The sequence below is a fragment of the Cygnus olor genome, chromosome 4 (assembly GCF_009769625.2).
Source record: "Cygnus olor isolate bCygOlo1 chromosome 4, bCygOlo1.pri.v2, whole genome shotgun sequence".
Classification (NCBI taxonomy): Eukaryota; Metazoa; Chordata; class Aves; order Anseriformes; family Anatidae; genus Cygnus; species Cygnus olor.
This window is the reverse complement of record NC_049172.1, coordinates 46,160,956-46,175,513: the sequence shown is the minus strand read 5'-3', so window position 1 is coordinate 46,175,513 and position 14,558 is coordinate 46,160,956. Positions and strand designations below refer to the sequence as shown.

Sequence of the window (14,558 nt, the reverse complement as noted above, 5' to 3'; positions counted from 1 at the left end):
TTACTACTAGGAAAAAAAAAGTAGTAGTTTTCTGGCATTATTCTAACACAGCTATTTTCTCTGTTGTTTCAGTGACCAGGTTTTCACTTTCTTTTTTTGAGGGGTGGGAGGGAAGGGACAGACTCCCATGAGCCTCTCTAAAATACTTACAATTCAAATATTACTTGAAAGCTACAGGTGACTTCAGCACCTGAAAAAAACTGATTTTTACTGAATTATTTGACTAACATTCAGTTATAGGAGAGACTACAACATACCTTACATAAAAATCCCCCAAGGGAAGCCCCACCATGTAGTTTTGCTCCCCTAGGAGGCTCAACTTACACTTGGAACTCTTCGTAGGAAACCCCACTAGAGCTGCTGCCCCTCCTCCTAGAGCTGTGCCCACTGTCTTCATCCTCGTCCTCCTCAGAGTCATCCAAGCTCCGGGGGAAGCTGCGGCTGCTTAGAGGACGTGGCAGAGAGCTCCTGTCCAGGTCCAGATCCTCCTTTAGGGCAACACAACCCGCAGACAGGGAAGATATAAAGACTTGTCACCTGTGCATTGGGGAGGCCAAAGACCTCCACCGTGCCATTTTACAGTTCTGCTAAGACAGCCAGGGTAGAGAGCAAATGCAAAAGGAAACAAAAGTTTTCTTCTGGGGCAGCAAACCAGCACAGGGAGCAGATTGGCTGATGGTGCTGATGGCAAGCTATTCCTAATGCTGAGCTCACCCTCTCTTTTTCCAGGTCATCTCTCATCTGCTGGTGTTCATGCTCTGTCAACTCCTGGTCCCCATCCTGATCATATTTGGTAAATATTGCTTCAATCTCTGCATCAGTGTGGCCCTTCCTAAAAAAGCAATAAAAACAGACCCCTTACTTTTCACTTTCAGATGCTAAATCAACTTCATGTGCTGGAAAAGCAATTCACTCCCAATGAACTTTCATCCCCAAACAAAAGACACAATGAACCCAGAGCTGCCCATAAATTCTACCCCACCAGGTATACAAAATACTGACCACAACAAAGTTCAACCCTCACTTTTCATTACCTAATGGCACAAACCTCCCCTGACCTGCACCCTGATCCTTCCCAACCATCCTTAACTTCTGAAAGACATCGCAGAGGCAAGAGCAACTTGCACGAAAGACTTCACATCATATGTCTGGGCACACTACTCAAGATTAAAAGTAACAGCTTCCTTACCCTTTTAGATCTTGCCGGAGTTCATCAAAATTTAGTTTCCCCCCGCCTTGTCTTAGGCTTTCTGAAATGTCATCAACAGTAGTTTTCTTCAGTTTAAGTTTGACCATGGCTTTGTTGTAGCCCTAAAAGAAAAAAATGAGATTTCATGTTTTACTTGGCGTGAAGCATTAGCACTTGATTTCCAACAGACTACTTTTGTGGATTACCAAAATCTACTAGCATACGCAAGCATGCAGTGTGTTCCAAAAGCTCTGCAAGAACCTGTATTTTCCTCCAGTTTACCCATTTTTTATTTCAGTGCTTAAATTAACAACACGAAAATACCCCTGCAGCTAGAATTAAGGCTTTTATCATTCAATTGGCACTGCAGGTCAGTAGGAATAGATTATTTCAAGACACCTTTGGCAGCTATTGACAGTTAAGTGACAGTTTTAAACAACGCTGACAAATTGGGTACAACTTATATTGGTCATTTTGCTTCCCTCATTCTTCAGTTGTACGAATGATTTCTAAAAACAGTCCTCATCCAACAAAGTAAGATTTCTCATTTTTCCCTGCTCTGTTTTAACAACCAGTTCCCAAGTTTAAAACACTGAATCACTGATCATGCTAAGTTTGTGTTTAGACATTTCTGACCATGGTACAGCACCGCACCACCCATGCCAGAGCACATGCAGGTGCATGTGGTTTGTCCTAAACTGAGATTCAGGTCGAGCTTTTAATTCTGTATTTGAAAACCTTACCGGTAGCTGCCCTGGGAGCTCCCAATATGTAAAACAAGACTCGACTCATCTTATAGCCTGATATGAAATAACCTGGAATTCTGTGCCCAAACAAAATGGCACTTCAGCTTCATCAAGTGAATATCTCTCTATCTGCCTAGACAGACATATCCTGTGTCATATTCACTAGAGGCTGATCCTCTGACATAAAGTCTCAGATTGCTAAAATATGTTGTGATGCAACATTTCATTGTTTAATTCACATTCAACTCACACATTTATTTTAACTAAAAGATGCATATTTTCACCAGCTGTTGCCAGCTTTACTTTTTAGTTTCTATAGTGTTTTCTGGATTAAGTTCAGATGTGAGGAATGAGACATGAAAAAAAACAAAACAAAACATTACTTTTACCTTTCTGATAAGGTCAGACAGTTCCATTTCTGCCTTCTGTTGTGCCATATCCGATTTCACTTCAGAATATGTATCATTGATAATGGCCAAAAACATGTTCTGTTCATGGAAGAAATGAAAAAGACGCTTAAAAAATCTCCACAAGTCCAAATCCTACTACACCCATGGCCTTCATGTGCAGACCTACACATTTGTTTTTTGTTTATTTTTTTAAAGGGGCCAGGAGAAAATGGTGCCATATTTAAAAAGCAGTAACACCAAGTGCTTAAGGTATTGAAATACAATGCCCTTCAGCTTTTAATCCGAATTACTGGTAATTAACCTAACTGGGGAATTTGTTTCTAAAGAGGGTTCATACCTACACACAGTGGTGCCAATAAAATGTGTTCTACCTGCAGAGGGTCCAACTCGTACACAAAACATCTGTGAAATCATCTCGGCATTACAGCTGGCAACAAAAATGCCATGGAGATGCAAGTTAATTACTCATCCCGTAATAACCAGCACAAACACAAGGATCTTACCCTGTTACAGCCCTGCTTGCGGTTCAGAACAAAGATAAGAAGAAAAAGATGTCAAATCAGACACTTGGCATGCTTGTCACCAACTCTGACATGACTTCGGTGTCTTGTTCAGAGAAGAGAAAGAAGTGGTCTCGCTGCCCCTGTGCCCAGCATTTTACTAGATCTGTGCAGCCATTACTGAAAGTGTCCTGCTGACTGTGGAATACACATGACTGAACTGCAAGCTGGACATTTGAGTCAAAAAGACTCAACATACTGGTATATTCACTGTGCCACTCTTGTGGAAAAGCTTTGTTAACATTATTTCATATATAAAAAAATCCTTTTAGAAGAATAGTTTTCCAATGTCATATTGTTATACATTCTGGTCTAACACCAGAAAAAATAAGAGATACCTGGGCTACTGTCTATTTTGCTTTCAGCTGCCCAAATATAAGTGTCAAGGATGCTGCTTTCTGCCTATCTTCCCTAACTTTATTTCCAGGTCTAAGCCTGGTCTCAAAAGCTTTCACCAACATATCCCTCTACCCAAATTAGAGCATGTACACATTAATAAATACACAAACTGCATTGAGTGTCTGCTGTGCCTTCACATTCCAGAGCTTTTCTGCTATCCCTTAAAAAAAAGATAAAAATGTTTCTCTCCCTTGCTGGCCTCTGCACCTCTGGATTTTGTGAGGTGATTCAAAGCACCTGCCTCATGCACTTCTTTGGTCAGAGTAACCCATGTATTATTTTCCAGCTGTCTCCTGTTGACTACCACTTCTTCTCATCCCAAAGAACAAATAAGAACTCATTAATGACAAGGGTCATTAAATCAGTCTGCAAGTTAGGATGATACATGACTGCTGTACAATTTTAGGTTAGTAAAATCCTGCTTTAATTGTTGCCACCTTATCAAATCACCAGAAGACACACCGTTCTGGGAATAATCTGAAGACATCTTGCTCACAGAAGTTTCAGCCTGGAGATACCATTAGAAACCAGATTACCGTATAGCAAAGCTAGTACCAAACTACTGGTAAGCTACATACAGGTAGAAGATACTGGGACTCTTAACTTATATTGGCAAAAAAAAATGGTTTTACGTGATGTCCTGGGTTTCGGAGGTCTTTCTCACTTCACCTTTTGGTATTTAACTTTTATTAATAAGACTGTAATATGAATTCAACACTACTGTGAACAGAGAGTATACAAACGACGGCTACTCACTACTAATATCTGTACTGTGTGAATTTAATTGAGACACTCATGTCTACATACTGCTTCTCAGATACGCTGAGCCTCCTAAAATACTGTTTGTCTAGAAGTACAGGGGTAATCTGCAGGGGAAGGAGAACCCCAAGTTGTTTTATGGAAATAAAGAATTGGTCCAGCTCTGCCCCGGACGAGGAAGACAGGATATGGGCTTGCTGTGTATACAAGCTAGGCACTGCTTTGAATTAGAAATGAAAAATTCTTCATAATAAATAAAAAAGTAAACCAACAACGTGGAGCACTATAAGGGAGAGACAACAAATACACAACGCATATCTACTTTAAAGGAAATAAAAAGCAAAAAGTGTAGTGAAAGATGATGTAAAAGTGAGGCCCTTTACATGGAACACAAATGTGTCCCAAGTAGCAGTAGCAATCCAAGAACAAGAGATGCAAAAATGGCCATAAAAAGAAACTTGCCACCTACCCACCCCATGTAAACAAAGGTGTACATACCAAAAGAATGAAGAACATAAAGAACACAAATGTAGTGAAATAAATTGGTCCCAAAATTCGATTAGCTTCTTCAACCTCTGTGAAGTTGAAGTCTCCCAAAATGATGCGGAACTGAGTAAATCTTTAAAAACAAAACACATCCAGGAGTTGAGAAAAACACTTTTGGAGCTGTGCACTTCTCAATCTATTTCACTGTAACAGTCAGACGGGCAGCAGAGAGGTCTGCACTACTATAATACTCCATCAGACATTGCCAAGTCAGTTCTCAAACCCACCTTTAAGCAAAACCAAACCTGTGATCAGATACAACACAAGAAGCATAAATAAGGTGGTTATTTCTGGCTTTTGGTCACAACTGACAATGGCAGCAACATGAAGCAAAGAAAACCAATGACCCAAGCCTGTCGCTCTCCTATCCCTTCTGCCCCTCAAGTATGTAAAATCCCAACCATTTCCTTCTAAAGCTGCCTCTGCCTCTCTACAGGAAACATTTCGCTCCCTATTGCCCCAGTGTAAGGCGGGGGGGGGGGGGGGAAATCTGTCAAAACAACTTGGTAATTACCACACTTAGAATCAGGTTATGTTGTACCAAACCAATACAGGGGAAATTGATTTACTGTCCTATACTGAGTCCAACCAAACACTCATGGATTCTCGCAGATACCTACAAATGATTAAGCATTTCTAAAAAGCAGCTACTGAGCTACACCAGCATTGAGATGTCTACAGCTTATCTCTTTAGATAGATGTTATAGGATTTCTTTGGTCTCTGTTGAGGTGTACTGAGAAATTCTTTGCCTTTTTTATTATTTTACTTACATACAGTCCTGGAAAGTGCTGAAATCATCAATCTGAGTACCAAAGACAAGATAGGCCAACTGAGCATATGCTAAGAAAATAATAAAAAACATAATAGCGAAGCCAACGACATCTTTGACACAGCGAGACATGGTAGTGGATAACTGACTCATCGTTCTGTTGAAGTTCACAAATTTGAAAAGCTGTTAATAGAAAATAGAAAAAAAAAAAAACCTGTGAAGACAAGTAAGACAGTTTCTCATCACAACTGCTCTCTGGCTTTTTACACAAGACGCCTTACTGAATTTGAAAAAGTCAGGTAATTTATATTCAGAAATATACATTGCTTCCAAAAAAACACTAAGGCTTGAAATGTGAAGAAAAAAAACTGTGAGAAAACTGACTTCCACTTGCGCTCCTATTTGAAACCCTAGCTTCGGAGCAGTGTTACTGATATGCTTTCAAAAGTCTATTTATTTATCTTTACATTCTTTCAGAATGAAATAGAAAAACGTGAGGAAACATGATCTCACAGCTGACCTTGCTTTGAGCAGGTGGTTGGACGAGAAACCTCCTGAAGTCCCCTTAAACCTGCATAATTCTGTTTCTCTGCAGCTCTGCAGTTAGTTATTTCTAATAATAAGCTGCTTTGTTTTTACACGGTGACACAAAAATTGCATGCAACTTTGACCTACAAAACAGTAGGAGATTGGATAACTTGCTTGATAATTTAAGTATCGATTTGGAATATCATAGCTGAAATGCATTTATCGTTGCTCTTAAGTTTTCCACTGCTAGACAATTCATAAACTTAATGTTCCTCTGCAATTTTTACACGCAGAGGACAGGAAAGTCAGGAAGACAAGTAGCACTAGGAAAGAGAAATTAAAATGAAAAAAAAATACGTTAAACTAAAGCAAGATATCTAATTTTGGTATGAATTGGACTAGCTTTCCCACATTTATGACTTGAATCAGACACTACCAACACTTCTATGATACAGAAGTTTTGAAAAGATAAAATGGGTACAGTTAAGCCAATCTAGGAAAAAGCAGTATCCAGTACCAAGTCCTGATTTGTCAATTCAGGAATAATGAAAACATTTCCTCACATTCCTGCTGTGACAAAGCACTACAGACTGCATCTTCAGTACTTAAACAAGAGCTGAATAAAGCAGAGAGAGAATTATAACCTTGTTTTTAATCTGCAAGAAGGTACCCTTGTGCTCTCTATCTGTCCCATGACCAATTTTAGGAGAACATGATGAAACTGAAAGAAATACATGACATGACATTCAGAACACTCTGAAAGCTTACATCCTGATTTTAGAATAAGGACGGGAAACTTGGAGTTACCTTAATCCAGACAAAAAACACAGTGACTGCAGCAATGTTGTTGAATTGCATTTGCCAATAGGCCAAGGGTTCAAAGTTGGGGAATGAGTTCTGATCTTCCAGCAGCTTCTTCAGGAGCATATCAACAGTTGAAGTCCTGTAGATGCTAATTCCTATAGCTGCTACAGAGAGCTGAGAACAAGAGAAACGAATGTGTGAAAGGTGATGAGAGTTTTAAAACACTTTATTTTAGCCTAAAATATTCACAAACAGGATGACGGCACTACCCTTTAAACCCACTATGAATGCAGTGCCATTAACATCTCCCACAGAGCGCATTTCAGAAAGCAATTTCAGGCTTAATATAAAGATTACCTACCACAATGATAAGGATATCAAGACAATTCCAAAGACTTCTGAAGTAGTGCAATCTATGAATGTGAATTTCTAATATCTCTTCCACCATATAGTAGAGAACAAAGAGACAAAATGTCATTTCACAGGCTGCCAGGAAAAAATCAAAAGTAGAGATGTAGTGAATCAGCTTCACTGGCTGAAACTGCCAAGACGTAAGAAGGCCTCCAGTTGCTGGAAACTCCACTAACAACCTGCATTTGGAAAAAAAAAAAAAAAAATTCATTTAAACAGTGTCCACAAAAAGCACTACTAAAGAAACTTGGTTTTATTTATATTATTATTTAAATCAAGTGGAAATAGGCAAAAGCCCACACATGCTTCAAAGAAGTCTTCATACAGTTGAGTAAACCCAACTACTGTTCCCTCAATTTTAACTAAAATCCAAAGCATTTCAGAAACAGTGAAGGAATGCATAAAGACCTGCCTGCATTTCCATCTGTTTCACACTACGTAAAGACTGGTGTTGCACCAGTTGGTGTTCTCCACCTATGTACTTTAATAACCAGGGAAGTCATGCAAACTGCACCCAAACTGTTGCGGCATCAGGAAAATCCGAACTGCCTCCAGATGCTGAGTGCAGCCACAACATGCAGTCCCACTTCCTGGACAGGGAGGCATGCCACTTCAGTAGTCTGGAACAAGCTCTCCTTGATGTCTCCTTTGACTCCAAAACACACGCTTACCCATGCTCTTAAAACCAAGCAATCAGAAGAAAATGCCAGGCCCACAACCTACATCGTGCCATGTGAACGCCACTGGTGTTTCTGTGCATACCTTACAACGCAGAATAGGTTGATGTTCGCGTTGTATACGGAGAAATCAATGAAAGCTGCTCTCGTCCCTCTGTCCAGCCACAGGTTCTTCTTAAGGCTGGCAATCTGCACAGCTGTCACTTCCCTGCTCCTTGAGAGGTCTTGGTAATAACCAGCCCCGCTGTACGTGGCGAGCAAGCCCCAGTGGCTGCTCCCATTCAAATCCTTCTCATTGGTGTATGTCCAACTAGTTCAGAAGTAGTGAGACAGAGCATGTTAATCCTTCCACTTTCAACTTACAATTAACAAAACAAATAAAATCTGACCAAAAAAAACCACCACCAAGTTTGGTAAGGTTTCTTCAGGAGCAGACTTCACAGTTTGCTGGATTTAGGTAGCTTTACAAACTGGATTTTAGCTGGCTTTACAGACAACATAAAGCAATTCCAGAGTTGCCCATGAGAAGTGACTAACCATAGCATTCAGCATAACCCAATCAGAAAAAAACATACATCTACGTGATGAAGAGTACTACGTACGCTGTCCCATTTCGAAGTCCAAAAGGTGCAGTATCTTCATTAGCTACAGAATAGACATCGTAGCAGTCTTTGATTTCATCCTTTAGATCCTCGGGTATCGAGCACGAGCCATTTCTCACTTTCAGCTGCCGAATGCGAGGCACCCCTAGGAGCAGGTTCTCGTAATAAATGAAGCTTTTGTTTTCTGCCATGGTTTTGTTGTTGTACCACATATCCCAGTAAAGACCATCCAGCAGAGGGCCTTCTGTGAACTGCGGAGGAAGACAGAATTTTAGTTTGCATGTTGCCAGCACTGTTTTTATACATCTTAATTCTGTGGAAATGTAAGAATATATTTTTTTTGATGTTAAGGCAAAGGTCTTACTGTTAGCTGTCCTCTAGAGACGTTCCCCAGCCCTGCCCTGCCCTACTAGCATTTCCTAGCCTAGCATTACCTTCACATATTGAAGGCCAACTTTGTTCCATCGCTTTGACAAAGAGCTCTTCGTGAACCAACCCCGTCATGCTAGAAAAAAAGAGCTTGCAGATTGAATTTACAGGCCAAGACAGGAGAAACAAGTCACAGCAGCAGCAAGATAACAATTTGTTTATAATATTACCTTCCAGAAGTCATCCATTGTGGACAACGTTTTGAAGTCAGTTTTCTCCATTTTCGAGACAGGTGTTTCCAGGAAGAGCTGTGACATAACCCTCGTGTAGTAATACATACTGGAACTCACTGTCCCGTAAGTCACTGCAAGAGATTTGGGTAGGGGAGAGAGTTTAAAGTGGGCAAGGGGAAGAAAAAGACAAAGAGTACCTATTCGCTTGTTTTGGATAGATCGGGTTGCACTTGCATAGATTCTGCACTAAAAAGTCTGTTTCAGAACAAAACCCACACCAAGCAGCAACTGTCTGTCAGCTGTGATTACAATATAAAAAGCAGCGAAAAACAGATCGATCAACCAGTTCAGAACACACAGTTCTCCTTCCCACACCTCACTTGCTATTAATGCTCCTACAAAACCCAACATCAAGAACCACAAAGGCAGGACTCAGCAGCCTGAAGAGAGGCAGCTAGTGCCATTTGAGGTGTCCTGAGCTATCCAAGGTCTCGGCAGAGAGCTGGAACGGATGATGCAAGGCGTTGGAAGAACCATGTCCTGCCAGAGCAGAAAATGATGCTCAACGTAGGCAGCGTGGGGCATGGCAAACAACACTGAACATGTGTTGTTAGACAACAGAACTCCACCCAAGGTGTGCAGTGCTTATAAGAGAATCTCTCTGCAGAAAATAATGGCTGCATGCTACTTCTTTCCCTCGCGCTGGGCCAAGCATGAGGCTGAGTACCACGGAGCATAAATTATAAAATGACATACAAAGCCCTGACAGCTTGAGAAAGCAATCTTTGGCACTGGTACTGCTACTGCCTATAAATACTTAAAACCATTTCAAGGCTAAAACCCAGAGAAGCCTGAAAGATCACATCTACGGTGAACAATTTTCATCTGTTCTCACAAACTTACACAAATATTTTATTATAGGGAAGAAAGCATGTTTTCTTTAGCAAATGGAGAACAAGAACTATTTTTAATAAACGTTTCCTGCTGCGTGGCACGTTGCATGTGAGCCTCAATTGTGGAATACCTGGATTCTCTCAAAAATAAATAACACAAGGATTGCTAATAGCATTTAGCCAGAAGCAGAAAGCACCCTCCTAAGGCGTGTCACACCAAAGACCAGTCTGTCCCATAGTTACTGCTTGAGTGTAAAATTAAAAGAGATCGTACTTAAAAAAAATTAATGAGTTAGCAGTGTCCGTACACATTTGGCATACTACATTTTTCCCCACATTCTGTTACCAGAAATATTTTCTACAACAGAATGAATTATGAACAGTCTGTAAGCAAGCTTCTCCCACCAAAGACAAACGTGTTCTCATTCAAGTCTCTCATGCTACACCTCTCCCAGTGGCTGAGCCACAAGCAGTCTTACATTCCCTTGTCCATAAACCTGCACCAAGCACTCCTAAATGTCTCAGGAAGGAAATAAACATTAGAGTTAGTACATAATCATTCGTGCTGTACATCACCTAAACAGCTGTGAGTTGTGTCACCAGAATAAGGCTTGTGGTTTGGGTTTTTTTTGTTTGTTTGTTTGTTTTTTGTTTTAGTAATTGTGCTGTGGACAAGCAAGGCACTCGCTCCCAGAGCTGTTTTTTTGTTTGTTTGTTTGTCTGTCTGTCTTCAGGGGAAAAAAAAAAAAGTTTTAATTCCCCAGAAATAACAACAGCACCTTGCCCTGTTAGAGCTGATCAAAAATGACAACTTGAAAGCCATTTACACTGTGGACATTTAGAACAGAACTGCCCTTGCTAAGAACTGGGGGTAACCCACCAAGTTACACTAACTTAATGCACACAGATTTTTTTGTTATTCTCACTAGTAACCAAGTAAAACATCTATTTCATCAACACCACATCAAGTTTTATTTTGCACTGACTTGCTGATTGTTACGCAAATATATGAACACACCTTGTTTTGGCAATTAATATATTAAAAAAATAAAGATTCAAATCTAAGTTCATATGCCCAGAAAAAAAAAACAAAAAAAACCTGCCCTCAGATCTGTTACATTACACCTTAAAGCCCATTTTGGGTCCATGAACATTATGTGCATTAGGCTGGAGATCCATCAAACTCCTCACTTCTGCCTGTTTTTCTCAAGCGTGTCTTTAGTAAAATTGACTAATAGTATCTTGTGTGGACTCTAGAGTACATACCTAAAACCAGTCATGTGCTTAAAAGGCAAATAAAATAATAATTTTTTAAGAAGTGAGTTGAGGTTTGCATTCTGCTTCCTCTCTAGGTGGTCAGTAAGATTGCAAACCTTGAACCAGACAGCCATGTCTCACGTACTTGGACATAACACTCATAAGCACAGCCTGACTGTGTTTCATATGACAGATAACAAGACAAATGACACTAAAATCATACAAGTCTCCAGTGATCCACATACACTTGAGCATAAGGAACCACATGCATTAATGCTGAAGGGTACTTACGGACACACAAGACCACAAGGAAAATCATGTATGTAACCAACTCCCGTAAAACACTTTTCAGGTATCGCTCTCTGCTGGTGTTGCTTTCTTCCATGAGTCTTGTGCCCCACAGACCTTTTAAGAAAAACACACACAGTGATACACACAGGGGTCTGAGACCAGATACACAAGTGGCACAGTTAGTCGAGTGGCTTTGAAAGCTTCACCCACGTCATGTCTGCCACAGGTTCTGTGCTGGATTTTAAACTGATCTAAGCTCAAGCAAAAACTGCTTCTCTCGTTACCATTGTGCAAGTCGAACTGGGCCCGCAGCAGTGCTAGCTACTCGTGAGGGACCATAATCATTTATTAACCGTGCAGCAGAACTCTTGTGGAAGCTTCTGAATATCTGCCAGAAGTGCTGCCACTTAAATTAGGTGGTATGAAAACACACCCAAGTATACAAAGGCATGCACAGGTAGCCATCCTCCAAGATATGCTACAATTCGTGCTGTTTTTTTCAATTTTAATATGAAAAGCATTATCGGATGAATGAAAATGCACATTCAGTACTGAACCTTTATTAGTAATATTAAATAACTTTCTACCTGAAAGGGATGGTAGGCCTGTCAAACACCTGTAAAGAAAATATGTTGTAACCTCATGTTTCTTTCCTTGCACAGCAAAAATTTAGCAGCAGCCTATGGGACCAGCTGATGTTGAGCTGTCAAACTGGACGACTGCGTTACAACATTCGTGTGTGCTACCAGCTTCGTGGCATTACACCCAGCATTCTCAAGACAAGAGTGTATAAGAACTCACTGGAGGGTGCTCAATACTTCCAAAAGGGTGACAGAAAAGCAAAAGAGTCTATTAAATGGAGTTGTTAACAGTAAGATGCATGAGAGTGGAAAGCAGTTAGTAGCAACCACGCTGATTTCCTGTGCCTAATACCGGAACAGAACAAAAATGGGAACAGCTGGTGCTGTTCAGTCCAGGATTGCTACCTTCAGGGAATTTATCTTTATTTAAGCCTAAATAAATTTGACCTTAGTTTATGGTGGAAGGAAAAGCATATAGAAATAATATTTAACTCCTACAGCAGACTGCCAAACTTCCACTCTTTGCCTTTTCAGGCATCTTAAACTGCCAACCTTTTCAAACATTCTTCACATTCCCAGTAGATGGAAACGAAGTGACCCCAAAATTCCTAGGAAAAAATCTTGGATCCTTCAATCATGCCACAGTAATTTGAAGGGAATGGAACAGCAACAAGAGATAGCCAAAACAAGTTACAAAGCTGACAAGGAGGAGAGGGTCTGGTTGCTTTACAACCTCTGCAGCCCAGACCAGGACAGCCAAAGGGCTAAGCTGCTCCCACCGAAGAGCTCCATCTGCTAACAGAAAGTCAGGAATGAGGAAGCTCTTCACTCAGCCTGACGAGGAGTTTTATTCAGAAAGCATTAAGGCGCCTGATGTTTGCAGAAGCCTTGCAGCTACCACAGACTGAGTTGTGACCTAACCACAAAGTCAACTGGGAAACCTCTCGTGCATATGCCCAGCAAGCACCGACAGCCTTCGCGTTGATCTCTGCTCATGCTCCTTGATTGGTTAATTACACCCTTAATTACACCCTTCACTGGCATCAGCCCCCAGAAGAAAAGAACATTTCCAAAGCTGTTCTTTAAGGGTAAGTTTGAAAATTTACGAGTAAGGACTGCTGCTTTACTACACGAAATGCCAAATCCTCACCATTAGGTCATTCTGGAAGGCAGAAACACAAAACCAAGAAGGTTTACAGAGTCACTAGTAGCACAGAAGGCAACAAATTCAGCCCTTAATCCAGCAGTACGTTGCACTAGCAACCCTCATAATAAAACCGCGAAAACACTGCAGGAGAGAGGAAGAAAAGGCTGGAGCAGGCAGTGAGCTGGGCTGGCGAGAGCTGTGTCCGGGCTGTCAGCACATTACTCACCAGCAAGAAATGTGGAGAAAGCTTGCAAGCTTCATTTCTGTCCTTTTAGAAAACCGTTACAAGTCAGCAAAGAACAGGAAGTTTCATATGAAAAAAAACAAAACAAAATAAAACAAAAACCAGCACCAGAGATCACATAATGATCCTTCTGTTAAGTGAACTTCGGATTTACCCAATAGCTAGCTTGAAGCATTCATTAGCTGCCACATTTTTAGCAAACACACATAGTACTTCCATTTTTTGCTGCATTAGAATATTATTTCAGATGCATCTAAATGCATAATGGTGATAAGCAGTGCTGGATTTAAGTTGACATCTAATGTGAGCACCAAAAACGTTGTTTCTAGCCTTGATTAATTATTTCATTTCATTCCTTATATACATTTGCTACACAGGTAACACAGGAAATTAAAATCTTTCTGTTTGCATGCATAAAAGTAGTTTGCATGTCATATAAACACACAATGGACATACACACACACATATACCCCTTTATATACGTAAATCCAAGGTTATAAGGTACAGAAGGCACATAAACTAGTCAGGCTTTATGGAAAATTTCCAAAGGCACCCAGTAGCTCTGCAGGGACGGCGCTGCCACCCCCCAGGTGCCCACGGCCATACGCCTGCCCAGAAATGCAGAGGGAGAGCAGTGTGGCCCCAAGGAAAGGTTCCTCCTCCCGAAACAACCAGAGCAACAACACCGCCTCCTGCTCCAGCTGAAGTTAACATTCCTTTCAGAGCCGGTACTAACCCAACTCGGTACAGATCGGATGACTGTTATCACAATTAACGAATGGCTGAAAATGGCGTTTGATACTGCCATTTAACAATAACCAGGAAAACCTCTCAAGAATACCACCACGTGCACGACCTCGTACTGACGCATACGAGGACACGGTGAGGCTGGGTGACCAAGCACAGCTCTGGCGGGAAGATAACTTTTCCAGCCTGGCTCTGGAAACGGCCCTTACCCTTGCCCATCAAACCTTCTGACAACTTCCTCAGTAGCTGAGATGAGCAGCCACCTCCTCCTCTCCTCCTGGCAGCTGGGGAGATCTGCAAAGGCAGGGGAGGCTTACATTGCAACTGAGAAGCCCCACTGACTGAAAACTAAGCGACAATCATTATCAGTCGAGTTTCTATTCACTTAGTAACTC

General features: G+C 41.0%; 1 protein-coding gene across 7 annotated transcripts in view; it reads right to left on the bottom strand.

Moving 5' to 3' along the window:
• The window catches only part of PKD2 (polycystin 2, transient receptor potential cation channel), a 29,775-nt gene that overhangs the window by 12,188 nt on the left and 3,029 nt on the right, over window positions 1–14,558 (bottom strand). For 3 of the 7 annotated variants that reach the window (XM_040555192.1, XM_040555191.1, XM_040555189.1), the window contains 12 exons: window positions 11,445–11,558; window positions 9,001–9,134; window positions 8,402–8,652; window positions 7,885–8,109; window positions 7,073–7,301; window positions 6,715–6,885; window positions 5,381–5,562; window positions 4,562–4,682; window positions 2,325–2,423; window positions 1,190–1,311; window positions 715–832; window positions 325–488 (listed from right to left, as the gene is read on the bottom strand). In XM_040555192.1, the coding sequence (XP_040411126.1) occupies window positions 325–488; window positions 715–832; window positions 1,190–1,311; window positions 2,325–2,423; window positions 4,562–4,682; window positions 5,381–5,562; window positions 6,715–6,885; window positions 7,073–7,301; window positions 7,885–8,109; window positions 8,402–8,652; window positions 9,001–9,134; window positions 11,445–11,558 (1,930 nt within the window). Of the gene's footprint in view, window positions 1–324; window positions 489–714; window positions 833–1,189; window positions 1,312–2,324; window positions 2,424–4,561; window positions 4,683–5,380; window positions 5,563–6,714; window positions 6,886–7,072; window positions 7,302–7,884; window positions 8,110–8,401; window positions 8,653–9,000; window positions 9,135–11,444; window positions 13,504–14,558 lie in introns of those variants that run through there. The other 4 variants (XR_005819349.1, XR_005819350.1, XR_005819348.1 and 1 more) reach the window with 3 other exon arrangements.